The sequence below is a fragment of the Bacillus rossius genome, chromosome 5 (genome assembly GCF_032445375.1).
Source record: "Bacillus rossius redtenbacheri isolate Brsri chromosome 5, Brsri_v3, whole genome shotgun sequence".
Classification (NCBI taxonomy): domain Eukaryota; kingdom Metazoa; phylum Arthropoda; class Insecta; order Phasmatodea; family Bacillidae; genus Bacillus; species Bacillus rossius.
In genome coordinates, this window is record NC_086333.1 from 65,367,063 (window position 1) to 65,381,735 (window position 14,673).

A 14,673-nucleotide genomic window follows, 5' to 3' on the forward strand; every position below is an offset into this window, starting at 1 on the left:
ACCGGCGGCGGTCGCGGGCGTGCGATGAATGGCCAATCAGCATGGCCAGCCAGCCTCGTCACTCACGCGCCCGCCCCGAGGGGTGCATCACAGGTTCTCCTCGCCCCGTCTCCACCCGTTACAGTGGCCGGCGCCTCTGCGGCGCGGCTTCTGGCCACGAGGGTCGCAGCTGCAGGGCCCACTGACCTGATCCATGGTCCTCTAGGCACTCGGTCAGATGCCGACCAGGGGCGCAGATATGTAGGATTCCAAGTTGTTAATTTATTATCAATTCGAATATTTTAATAAATTAAAAAAATAATTTTTACACACGTATTTATATAAATATTGAATTATGAGTGTTTATTTATTTCTTAATTTGATCGATTTTATACATTACCTCATACCTTTTTTATTTTATTTCTATTAATTATTTGTATGCAAAATTAAAGTAAGTTTTTTTGTTACGCCAAGTAAGCAACTTACAACCCACGTACATAAGAACACGCACTTCTGCTCTGGGTATATATCATTTGGCAGGAGTAATTTCGTTAATGGAATGGAAATATATTGGAACGGACAAGTGTAAACACGGTGCTGCCATCTGTGGAAGTCTCAGAAATCTCGAGGAAAAAAAAAAAGGGCGAACCCGCGCGATTCATCCGTATATATTAACTTTCGCGAACATCGGGGATGCACTTAAGCGTAATTGTGTGCCAAACTAAACTTTGTAATAGTAAAACTATCCTTCAATACTTTATGTTATAATTTACATTTATGAAAATAAATGATAACTTAAAATAATAAGGATATCAGTTTTGACAACTATTAGTTGGAATGCAAACGCAGCTTTCGTCATACTGTAGAAACACAAGAAATTGTTTGCCTACACATTCAACGCCATGTTGAATGAAATAATTAATTTACTGTTACTTTTTAAATGTTAAATCAGTCCAATAATGTTAAGGTTTTTTTTTAGGAAGCACTTACAGACTGATTTCTGTCGTTTAAGCAAAAAATAAATGTGCTTACATATAGGCTACTTAGTGTTGTTATAATATGTATTTTAAAATGTTACAAGTTAATATTGTGTGTATGTATGTATGTTTGTGTGTGTGTGTATATATATATACACACACACACACACATATATATATATGACGTAACTTTTAGTTTAAAAAATTCTTTAAAGATAGCGCCGTGTTCGTAATGCATTAGAGTACCAACAAAATTTTAAATATATTAGACGCCATGTTTGTTCCAACACAATTTACCTGGATAATAATGATAGGTAGGGACACCTGTACTTCGCTAATACATTTCGTGTCGAGGTATTTCACAAAATACTGTAGCTTTTCTCCTGTGGTTATTGGCTGAGGTCGGTGAGAGGTGTCGTCCCGCTCTTGACGGGGCCAATGAGAATGTGGTCACCGTACTGCTGCACCTTCACAATTTGCCATGCCATGACTAGAGACCCGGAAAAATTCGCTATTTCATTGACCTATAGGATGGACTCCATGATCCGCTATGCACTCGGGCGAATTGCATCTGCTCATTGGTTACTGACTCGCAGCACCTGTTAACTGGGTTTGTCGTGATTTGCTACTTCCTTTGTTTACATTTTTTCATTGGCCCAAAGCCCTTCAGATATAGCCTACTGTGGCCCAATCACCGAAGTAGCAAAAATGCAAACTTTTTGGATTCTAGCCTATCGTGAAATGAATGAGCGAATTTTTCTTCAGGTCTCTAGCCATGACTGTTAGAAAAAGCTACAGAGTTTTGTGAAATACCTTGACATGAAATGAAATCGCGAAATACAGGTGTCCCTAATGACAGGTATTTCTAAAGGTGCGGTCACAAGTCACGAGAGGGTGAGTGGAGTTGGCTGGTGGTCCGCAGGCGGCGAGCATGTCGGGGCTGCAGCCCGGCCAGCTCGTGCCCACGGCGAGGACGCACAACGCGACCACCGCCCCCGGGGGCGGCGGAGGCGGCGGTGAAGGCGGCGTGGCGGGCGTGCCCACCGCGGGCGAGCGCTGCGCCTACGTCGACTACAACTACGACGTGGCGACCGCCGTCATCTGCGGCATGTACCTGGTCTTCGGCGTCGTCTACAGCCTCTTCGGTGAGCCCCCTAGCTTACGTCCTCCGTTTCAGTCTGCTGCACTGTGTGGCCGCTCCGCTGAGCAATTTTTCGCAGGTTCAGTGACCTCCAGGATATACTCTGGTAAAATTCGTTTTTTCGCCGGCTGCTAATTTGTGAGTCATGTCACCTGAGTAATTTTTTGGTCGTTACTTCTTTGACTGATGGTCTCTAACTGGCCCAGAGTCCACCAGATTTACAGCGAACCAATATCTAGAGACAGGAAAAAATCCGCGGGTTCAATGACCTCCAGGATAGACTCCACTATCCTCTACACACTCGGGTAAATGCCAACTGTTCATTGGCTGCTGACTTATGAGTCGTCTCGTCTGGGTGGCCTGTGATTCGACACTTCTATGAGTGAGGGTTTCTAATTGGCCCTTAGTCCTCCAGTTTAACAGTGAACTAATGACAGAAGCAGCACTAAGGTATAATTATTTGAATTTTAGCATAACACGAAATGAAACCGCGAATTTTTCAGGTCTCTACCAATAGCAAATGCAGCGTAAAGGTATAATTAATATAATTTTAACATGATACGAAATGAATCCCGCGAATTTTTCCGGTCTCATACATAATGGTTGGACCGAATATTAATAGGACGGTATGGGAAACTCTGGCCTATTAGCATTGCTTTCAAGTAATTTTAAGCTCCACGCCGCTATATGCCACTGATGTTACTAGTTTTCGCGCACTTAAAAACTTAGGTACGCTCCACACCGCCAGGTTCTCTGGAATAGCTTGTCTCACGTTTTTCTTACCTGTTTCCCATATTGTCCCCATTACAATATTTCGGTTAGAGGCCCATAACATTGGCTGAAGTGTAGTTTTTGAACTTTTAAAAGAGTAATAAATAACTTTTGTTTATGAAAGTGACTGCGTTTAACGACGGAGATTCTAATTCGTACCTACTAACCATCATAAGTAGAGACCTGCAAAATTCGCGGATTCATTCGGTAATAGGCTATAATTCAAACACACATACCTCTTAGATAATTTTGCTATTGGCTTACCAGTTATAAACCCCCAACCAAAGAAGGATCGAATCACAGACAAGCCAGCTGAGACGATTTACAAGTCGGCAGCCAATGAACTTGCGTTATTTGCCCGAGTGTACAGTAGTATCCTGAAGGCCATCGAAACCGCGAATTTTGCAGGTCTCTTGGCGTTATCAAACACCATTTCCGCAATGTTTTAAGCGGTACAATATGGCGATGGTGAAGTTAAGATGTGACTTTAACGCGTCACAGCATACGTCTCCTGGTAGTTCCTAATTCTGTGTTGTTTACAGTGTGCGTTTGAATGGGCATTTACTCTCTCTTTCCAATGAGCTATTTCTGTTATTAGCGCTGTCCTTGTTTCGGCTAGCTTTGTTGCCAGATGTACACCATAGAGCAAAAAAACTTTTAGGCACAACTTTGTAACGTACTGAAACAATTGTAAAATGTAACTTAACATTGTATTTTGATTTAGTAAAATTTCTTCGTTTTACGCCATTGTAGTTTTGCGCTCTTTTTCATGGAAAACTCAGGAACAGAAATTAATAAATAAAAAATGAAAGCAGTCAGTCTGTTTGTGCCTGATGACGGGAACAGCGGCCAGTTCCCGAAAAGTCGCAACTGTTTAGTCGTAGGAAACATACTGTTTTCGTTGGTGTTGTCGTTGCGCTGTCCATAATATATGTTTATCTTCATAGTTGTGTTCTTATATTCGCTGCGTCGTCCAGGTTTTGTTGTCTGCCTGCATTTACTGTTATTGTTTAAACTTTATCGTCGTTGTTAGCCCACTTTGTTTGACTGTACTGTTATTATTCATTTTTTTATGATTAAATTACTTTCCCGGAATACTTGTGCTGTCTGATATTTAAGTTTGAATTTGTTCGTCTGTGCTGTTGTCGTTGTGTTGTTCGTAATGCCTGTTTAGGTTCATCGTTGGGTTTATCAGTTATCAGCTTATTTTAGGCTTGTTCAATTTTGTTTTATGTTTTCATTTTTTTTTAAATTTCTTAATTTGTGTTCTTGAATTTTCCATGACAGACAGTGCAAAACTGCAGTGGCATAAGTCAATGAAATTGTATCACATCGCTATGTCGCCGTACAAACTCCTAGCAGCGACGTGTGCGCACCTCTGTGGCTGAGGGAGGTGGGTCGGCGCTGGTCCATGCAGCATCCCTCTTCTCCGCGCCGCGCACTGACCTGGCCTGATCTCGCAAGAGGGACGTAGAGGACGGATAAGATAGCGCGCATGAATCAACCCCCCTCCCCTTTATCCCTTCACCTCTTCAACCCTCTTTCATCTTCACCGTTCAACCGTCCCAGCATCTGTCCACCCATACGCGTCCCCCGACGAGATGACGCGACACCGACGGCTCGTACTTTGATAAGAGGACACCACGATTTCACGCGCGACCGCGAAGGCATATATCTAGGGTAACTGGACATATTGACGGGTTAACTGACTTTGAGGATAGGCTCCACAGTCTTGTACGTGCTCGGGCAAATGCAACTGGTTCATGGGCTGCTGACTGTGAGCTGTCTTAACTGAGGTTCTCGTGGTTGGATATGTCTTTGGTCGAGGGTTTTTTATTAGCCCGCAGTCTTCTACATAAACCAATCGCTGGCGGAAAGCAGCAGAATTTGAGTTCTAGCCTATCATGGGAGGAAACCTTGAATTTTTCCGGTCTCTACGTATTTCACGTCTGCGGACACCTAAACCGTGCTGAAACCGTGGAATGGAGATATGTAGGGACTGAAAAAATTCGCGGTTTCAAAGACCTCTAGGATAGACTCCACGTTCCTCCATGTACTTATGGAAATTACACTTGCTGATTAGTGATTGGCTACTAATACGAATCATATAGATCCACTCAAAAGGAGAGTTTCTGCAGTAATACATCAGCCAATATGTAAGCATATGTGGGTGGAGTAAACGTAGGTCTGTGAATTTTAGCCTGACGCCAAACGAATCCGCGAAAATGCCGGGTCTCTAATGATTAGGAACCTTATTTTGTGGTACCATAGTAAACTCAACACACACACACACACACTTGTCTACAAACCAGTAGCTTTCGTTCATTGACGGCTGCTGAATTGTACCTTCTGTCCGGTCAGGTCATAAGTAGTGCCATGCATTTTTCGCAAAAAAGATTTAGAGACTAGCTGAAGGTTAAAACGTGTTTCGTGATTGGTCGAGTTTCTTTCAGGTGCATATCTGCGGTCAGCAAACCTATCACAATAATTCTGTGCAGAGGCAAACGCGTCCTTAATGGCCCCGTCAAATAAGGCAATGTCGTCTCTTGCAGACGGCAGCCAATCACAAGGGAGAAACAGCTGGCGCGGGCATACCATTTTGCATTCTAACGGGCGTTCAGATATTTTTTTTTTTCGCCCCTTGACATAAGAATTTCGTTATTTTATTATTGACTTCCCGCATTTCAGGGCTCGTCAAAGATCCATGAACCAATGAAAATGTAATTGAAGTATGAGTACCTACAGTGATAGACAGTTTAGGCTGTCACCAAATTATAACTCGAATTTTTCAGGTCTCTAATGATGATTTCATCGATAGGGACAGAAAATATTTCGCGTGTTCATTGGCCCGTAGTATAGACTGCACCGTCATCTGTACGCTCTGGAAAATACCACCTGTTCATTGGCTGCCGACTGTGAAACGTCAGAAATGGGCAGCCTGTGTTTAAGTATTTCTTTAGTCGAGGGTTTCTCATTGGCCAAGAATCTCCGAGAACAATCCCAAATTATGCTTACTTTACGCAGACGGGGCTCTGGGAACTTAACGAACCCTCGAGAGCTGCAGAGAATTCTCCGGGCTCAATGAGAAAGCGTCGGGGGAGGAGGAGGGGTTGTTATGTCGCTATCTTTACTGGAATGTTTCATTACTTCCTTTCTTACTTGGGAACTTGAAGGCAATGAGAGGTTATAAAATAAGGTCTCCACATTAACTTTAGTTTCTACTTCAGTTTACTACAATGTATCGCAGTAGTCAACGCCGGCACCCGTCGAGTTAAAATCTATGAGCTTCGCTATCACACCTGTGAGTAAGTCTCTTGCCTACACTCTCGCGGCAGACCTCTCGACGAGGCGGGATGCGGCGGCGAAGAAACGCTCCGTCTCGGCACGGCCACCCCCAAAAAGCCCCCTTTAGGGCGTGGCTGCCGTATTTGAGACCTTGGGTCCGCGGCATCGTCGACAGTCCTCGTTCCCCCACCCCCTCTCCTCCCGTTCGCTTTTCGCCAGCCTCGCTCCGAAGCGCCGTCCCGGTATTTCGCGCCGACTCCGCTGTTGCGCTGACGTCGCGGCGAGGCCGAGCCCGCACGTGTGCTGCAAGGTGTGTCGTAACAGGGTGTAGCGAAGGCGGCGCCCCTGCTAATCGGATTAGGCGTGTAGCGGTAATGGATGGATGGATGGAGCGATACCTGTATCGCGTCCCACCCGCAGGCAGACGCGATGGCTGGTTGGCCAGCACAGTCGCCAGAGTCCTCGTATCACCAATCAAGGACCACGCTCACCCGGGCACACACACACGATGCGCAGTGCTGCAAGAAGAATTAATCCTCGCGATTTGAAAACTAACGGAAGCCATCCATGAGATCTCTGAGGGTGGACAAGTAGTTCTGTTTCCGTGTCTCGTCTATAATCTGTATTTACAGAAGAGTAAAAATGGGTAAAACCAAAACGCGTTCCTCCCTCCCCTATTATTTATGGTCATGAAACTTTCTGTATATATTATTGGTAGGGACACCTGTGTTTCGCGATTTCATTTCATGTCAAGGTATTTCACAAAATATTGTAGCTTTTTCTAAGAGTCATGGCAAATTGTGAGGGTGCAGCAGTACGGTGACCACATTCTCATTGGCCCCGTCAAGAGCGGGACGACACCTCTCACCGACCTCAGCCAATAACCACAGGAGAAAAGCTACAGTATTTTGTGAAATGCCTTGAAACGAAATGTATTCGCGAAATACAGGTGTCCCTAGTTATTGGAAACACTCGAGGGAATAATTGCATTTTATCAACATGTTTCCGATATATAATGTTTTGGTGACCACTCAAATCTCATAGTTGCTCTATGCCCGACTAGGATACTGCGCGCCATTCCACAGCCCTGCTCTACATAGCACAGCACCAGGGAGCGTCGCATTTATCATCCCGTGTCATACACCCCTTCTAATACATTTGTAAGGAAAAATAAACTCCTCGTATATTTAAACTAGGAAGTAGTACCTATATAATAGTAGGTCGTGCGGCTGTGTCTGGATCGTGGTGCCAGTGCCTATTTCCGCCACATTGAATGTGACGTCACGGCCGCCATCTGGTTTTCGTTTGCTGTAGGCCGCCATCTTGGTTTACATTTTTCCACAATTTTTTTTGGCTGGATGCCACCATCTTGGTTTACATGATTCCACCATTTTTTTTGGCTGGATGCCGCCATCTTGGTTTACATGATTCTACCATTTTTTTTCTGGAGGTCGCCACATATGATGACTACTGTTCGTTATCATTGTTTCTGCTGTTTATTCATAGTGTGTGCTAGCCTCGTTCTGTCTTATGCACGTAAGTTCGATGTTCCATTACCTACCGTACTTGTTATGACCCTTATAGACATTTAAAATTTAATTTTAATTAAAAATACATCGGAAGCGAGGCGGTCAATGTCAAGGTCAAAGGTAAAGGTCACTCAAAATGGTGGCCTTGGCATCACAATACAAGTTTTCTGACTCCGATACCGGTACCGTGACCCGTACCCAGCCGTTGAACCGACTGTTATATGCTCTAGGATAAAGTTAACCCGATATTTTAAAACCTAGGCAAAATATACCAGCTACCGTCCGCCATGACGGGTATTTGTGACAGTTCCAATGGCGAATATGTCAATCTGCGTTGTTCACAAAAAATATTTCTTCTCCATATACCTAATATATAGAAACATGTAAAATTCGCGGATTCAATGACTTCCAGGATATACTCTACTACACTCTACACACTCGGGCAAATGCCACCTGTTTATTGGCTGCTGACTTGTGAGTCGTCTCGACTGAGTGTCTGTGATTCGACACTTCTTTGAGTGAGGGTCTCTAATTGGCCCTCATTACTCCAGATTAACAGTGAACCAGTGGTACAAGCAGCGCCAAGGTATAATTATTTGAATTTTGTAGCATATCACGAAATGAATCCGCGAATTTTGCAGGTCTCTACTAATCTATAGCTTGCTCTTGCTGTTTATATCCAGGCAGGAAAAATTTCGCGGGAATATTTCTCACCTGGCTCGTGCAGTGAAAATTATGTTTTTGTGCTACAGTAAATTTCCGTGTTAAGTCAACAAAATCTTTCAAGCCCTGTATAAAATGGTTCCACCAATCAAATGGGTTGGAACGAGCTACGGCATGTTGACTTACTTAATTGCTTACGCGTAACATTTTCGGGTCTCGGGTTCATTCGGTAACTTATATTATAATTCTCATGCAAGGACTGGAAAATAAACATTTTAACTGACCTCCAGGCTGGACTTCGCGGTCCTCCGTACACTCTGGAAGATTTCATCTGTTCATTGTATGCCGTCTGGTGATACGTAGAGACCTGCAAAATTCGCGGTTTCGATGGCATTCAGGATAGACTGCACATACCCCTGTACACTCGGGCAAATAACGCAAGTTCATTGGCTGCCGACTTGTAAGTCGTCTCAGCTGGTTTGTCTGTGATTCGATCCTTCTTTGGTTGAGGGTTTATAACTGGTTGAGATTCGTCCAGATGAACAGTAAGCCAAAAGCAAAATTATCTAAGAGGTATATGTTTTTGAATTCTAGCCTATCACCGAATGAATCCGCGAATTTTGCAGGTCTCTAGTGATACGTCTCAACTTGTGTGTCAATAGAGCAAAACAGCTTAGAAGCATGCTTATTTGAATTTAATCGTATCGTGAGATGAATCCACGAATATCGTTTCCTGTCCAAGCGTATGTTTCACTGTAGTTATAGGAGTAAATTTATCTTGACACGACCTGAGTAATTTTTCAAACAGGGAGACTTGGTTTGAACAGATCATGGGTAGAGACCCGGAAATTTCGCGGATTCATTTAGTCGCAAGCTAGAATGCAAACCTTCACACTCTCGCACTGTGTTCATGATTGGCACTCAGTTGTTTGGACACGCCCGTCTACGACCGTGAGCCAATGACGCCCAGTTAGGAGAGAAGTAAGCGAATCAGGTAGTGACAATTAACAAGGATGAAAATGTTCTCGCTAAGAAATCAACAAATGGGAAAGTAAACATGGGTCGAGCACACCTATAACTTTGAATTCTATCCTGAGGCCAGAAGAATCCGCGAAATTTCCGGGTCTCTAATCATGGGCAACATAGTCCAAAAAAATGTAAAAGCCTTTGACTTTGGAAGCGGCCAGTGCACTCGGCAAAATGAATGGGGTTGGTCGTCGTGCATGCATATAGACCGGAAAAAGTTTGTGGATTCACGTTGCGATGGGCTAGAATTCAAATACATATGACTTTTGAGCTGTTAATCGGGACAACTAACGAGAAACCCCCAACCAAAAGTAGTAATGAAATCACAGGCAAACCAATTTGAGACGACTCACATGTCAGCAACCAACGAACTGGCGTTATCTGCCTGAGTGAACAGAGTACAGCGATGGTCATCAAAACCGCGAATTTTTCCAGTTCCTATGCACAAATTACTACACGGATACTGCGTGAAGCCATTTTGTTTTGTTCGGCTGATGGCCTGCGCCATGTTTGCGGGACAACAAGAACTTCGGGAGAAGTGCAGTGTTTGCATCGTGCAAACAGTTTTAGAGGATTGCATTTAATGGAAGTGACTGTGTTTTAATAATGGATAGAGACCTGTAAGGATAGACTCCATCATCATCTATGCACTCGTGCAAATTACATCTGCTGATTGTTTACCAACGCGTAACACCTGTTGACTGGAATGATCATGATTCGCTAATTTTTCTGTTAAATATTTTTCATTGGCCCAGAGTCCTTTAGATAAACTGTGGCCCAATCACTGAAGCAAAATAATGTCAAACGTATTTGGACTCTATCCTATCGCGAAATGAATCCGCGAATTTTACAGGTCTCTAATAATGGATAGAGACCCGGAATTTTCGCGAATTCGCCTGGCCTCGGGATAGAATTCAAAGCTATAGGTATGCTCAACCCATACTTGTTTTCCCAATGGTTGATTTCTTAGCCAGAGAAATTTTTTTCTTTTTAATTGGCACTACCTGATTCGCTTACATCTCTCCTCTGGGCATCGTTGGCTCACGGTCGTAGAGGGGCGTGTCCAAACAACTGCGTGCCAATCATGAACACAGTGCGAGAGTGTGAAGGTTTGCATTCTAGCTTGCGAGTAAATGACTGCGCGAAATTTCCGTATCCTAATAATGGAGATTATAACTTATACTTATTAATAGAGACATGCAAAATTCGCGGATTCATTTCGCGATAGGCTAGCATCAAAACAACTATACGTTCGTACCGCTTCTGCGATTGGCCCACATTTTATCCGGGGAACTGTGAGCCAATGGGAAACACTAAAACAAGAAAGTGCCGAATTACGGACGGCCTAGTTGAGACGTCTCACGCGTCAGTAACCAATGAACAGGTGTCATTTCTGCGAGTATTTAAAGGACTGTGGAGTCTATCCTAGAGGTCAATGAATCCGCGAATTTTGCAGGTCTCTACTTATTAATAGGGACCGGAAAAATTCGTGTTTTCAATGACCTCTAGGGTGGACTTGAAAATCTTATACATACTCGCGTAAATACCACGTGCTTATTGGCTACTAACTTTTAAAACCTGTTATCCGGGTTGCTTGTGAATCGATACTTCTTTTGTAGAAGGTTTTTTCGTTAGCAGTGAGCTCTTAAGGTAAACTGTGGTCCAATCACTAGAGACAGGAAAAATTCGCGGATCCATTCGGCGATAGGCTAAAATTCAAATACATATACCTTTTAGATGATTTTGCTATTGGCTTACTGTTAATCTGGACGAATCTCAACCAATTATAACCCCTCAACCAAAGAAAGATTGAATCACAGTCAAAACCACAGTCAAAGTCAGCAGCCAATGAACTTGCGTTATTTGCCCGAGTGTACAGTGGAATGCATAGACTATCCTGAAGACCATCTAAACCGCGAATTTTTCCGGTCCCTACAAATCACCCAAGCAGCAAAGAGGTAAACGAGTTTGGATTCTAACCTAATACGAGATTAATTAGCGAATTTTTCAGGTCTCTACTTATTAATGGAGCCTCTAATATTTCGCGGAGTCATTGGGTAGCAAAGTGGACTTGAATCACACGTACATCTGCTTGATGTCGACTACAGTGCTCGTGACAACCCTGCGACAGTTAAAAACAAGGACATAAGTGGTTGCTCAATCACGTGTAACCCGCCAAAGGATGCGACCTTGTTATCAACCAATGAGCAGTCTAAAATATTTTAAGTATATATAGGCAATTGAGTCTAGCCTGTAGATAAATGAATCCGCCAAATAATCCTGGCTCTTCTCACTAACCATAAATAGGTAATGTTTTGGGAGTTGCAATATCGCGATGGTGGGGGCAGAAAGTGACGTCAACTGCGTCCCAGCATGCCATCTGTTGTTCTCAATTCCATGCTTAAAAAGGGCTTGAATATGTGTAGATCATTTGAGTCTAGCGTGGAACTAAGAGAATCCACGAAACAACTCCGTTCCATGTTTCTTTGGATTTTTTTTCAACAGGGATTTTTTTATGTGGGACTAAAATAAAGTGTGAATGGTTTTTTTTAAATGGACTGTGATGTGTGTGTACAAAGGTGTAGTGCGTAGTAAGACTCTTTCTTGCAGGAAGGGTGAAAAACAACGGAAAAAGAATCCCAGGTGAAAAATGTTTTGTACTGAAGTAATGTTTTTCGTTCCACTCTCCACTCGGAGCTGTATATTTGGGAGTGAGAAGGAAGAAACAATGTAACATAACCCTTCCACCGAGAGCGTGCTTTGGAAGGAAGATTCAAGCCGAGAAAGGTACAAAAGGGTTGGATAAGTAACTCAGATATTTTGATGAAATCTTTTTCAAGCAATTTTCCTGCTGAAAGTGGATCGCGCGGAAGATAAATAAACAGTAAAAAATTAGCAAACGGCAGTTAGGCTGACTAACATTAAATGTGTAATACAATTATATTGTTGTTTGTTTTGGATGTAGTTGATGAGAGGTGGTTTTCTTCACTTGAGTGGGTTAGTGAGAATGCAGTTATTGACCTTCCAGACGTCAGTGTGCAAGGGAAAAGAGGGAAGGGGGGGGGGGGGGGTAGACAAAACGAAAAAAAAAATTAAGACGTGTGTTTAAAAAATTGACATTGTATTCAAAATATTGACACGATAACGCACTGGCACGTGGGATTTCAGTAGTAGCCGTGGGTGACGTGGCTATTCATACTGTAACATACTGTCTTCACTGATATTTTGCCAATTTTTTTCATAACTTCGGGTTGGGGGGGATATCCCGCCTAACCTCCCCGCCTTCCTTTTTCTCATACGTCTGGTGGTCAAAAGTTATAAAAATTTTACCTGTTAGGCACAACACACATAAAATCACTCACACACAAAAGAAAAACAGAATAGGTACACTGGACAGTAGTCATACAAAATGACAGTAGAATCAAAGTATATAATGCTTAGGGGCTCGCATTTTTGATGAAAATATTTCAAGACGAGCTGAGAGTTAACGTACTGTAGCATCGTTTGTATTTCGTTATTGGTCGAGTTCCTTTCAGGTGAATGTCTGCTATCAGCACACCAATCACAAAAATTCTGTGCAGATGCAAACGCAAATTTCATACAATTAATTTTGGAGAGAATTGGTGAGGGTAAGAAATGTAGTGTTTGCTGCTCCCCTTACCCTTCGCATATCTATCAACAGGGGCGAAAATCTATTGATTCCCCGGGGGAGGGGAATTCCATTTCACGGTTACAGTTACGATCTTGCTTTTAGATTGTAGGGGGTTAGCAAGGCAAGTCAATGATTTCCCCGTTGCTTCTGCGTATCTGTATGCAGCCTTTATATATAAAAAAAAGGATAGAATGACACACAGAAGTACTTCTGGGATTTTGGCTGCCCCGAACTGCTTAGTAACTAACTGCATTATAAGAATTAAAAAAAAAAGTGTCATAAAATGTTGATCCTCTCAAGGCTCATGGTCAGGATGAGGTGGGGGCTGAGGTCTACAAATTTTCATATATATTTTGAAAATACTATAACAAATAAATTATACAATCAAGATCACGCAACTTTTTCCCACAAAATTTTTGATAAATGCACGTGTCTCTAAGACTGCAAAAGTATCGTGCTTTAAAATTTTTAATTATAAATTTCATCAGTGGAAATTTTAGAGAGCCTTAGATGAGAGTAGCTTTCATCGTAGAACACCCCCTGGAATAAAACCCTGGCTGTGTAATTTTACACAAAGAGCGTATCCGGTTATCCAGTTTCTGATTAGTAAACATTATTCGACGATTGAAATGTAAATTCAAGAATAAGGCATAAAAAATAGAAATGTAAATTCACTGTAAGACAAAAAAAAAAGGGGTGTTATAGCTGAAGTCGGGAAATTTGGAAAGGGAGAGAAAATTTGATTTGTTGTGCATGCACGAGTTTCCTTTTTGTCTGCATGCCTGCCCCCCCTCCCCCTTACTCTTCCCCTGGTAGCGCCAGACGCTCCCGACTTCAGGCGCGCTACGCGCGACCAATCGAAGTCCTCCCGTTGCCATGGCGACGAGGCGTTGGCCCGCGCCAGCTGTTCCCGCTGCGGTGCAGCCACGCCGTGTCTGAACAACGACCATTCTCCTTGTCCATAGAGGTCCAGCTCCTGCCATTCTCAAAGGGTGGCTTCCTACAGCATCATGCTTCTACATAAAACATTTTTTCTGTGCCTTTATAAGACGTCTTCGGAAAACAGATGACAAGAAATAGTTTTTAATAGTACAAGGAAGATATTGTTACTTTGTACAAAACATGACTATGGCTTTTTTGAATATTCGAGATAATACTGAGTATTTCTTACGAAAATTGACGCATAATTTTATATTTTCATTAAATATTCATTCGACGATAATTTTTTTTAAAACCACGGAAAAAGTTAATCGAATATTCAGTAATTAGACTTTATTTTGTTTTATTGGGCTTATTAATGAGCGCGGTATTTTCAGAACAGCTATTCAGGGAACGGTTTATAAATAACTTTAACATTTGGAGGTACTGGGACAAAACAAAGCTTAAATGGTCGGGTAAGAATCCGAACCCACTATTACTGCGAACACTATTTTGCAGTAATAGAGTTTTTTCCCCGTGTAAATGTGCAAATTAAAAAATTTGTAATTTTGCATGAATAACTCTGTTCCATTTACAAAAACAAGTTGACAGTGTATGAGTTCGTAATTTCTTCTCGTGATTTAAAATTATATTAAGGGTGTAAGTACATGTGGGTAATTGTTTAGAAATCGTTTCATCATAAATTTATTAAATGTTTTTTTAGTGATTCCA

General features: G+C 42.5%; 1 protein-coding gene across 4 annotated transcripts in view; it reads left to right on the plus strand.

Annotated features, from left to right (window-relative positions):
* LOC134531911 (transmembrane protein 198) overlaps positions 1-14,673 on the plus strand; it is a 329,748-nt gene that overhangs the window by 284,756 nt on the left and 30,319 nt on the right. For all 4 annotated transcript variants that reach the window (XM_063367948.1, XM_063367949.1, XM_063367951.1 and 1 more), the window contains one exon: positions 1,879-2,101. In XM_063367948.1, the coding sequence (XP_063224018.1) occupies positions 1,888-2,101 (214 nt within the window). In that variant the 5' untranslated portion in view covers positions 1,879-1,887. The remainder of the gene's footprint in view (positions 1-1,878; positions 2,102-14,673) is intronic.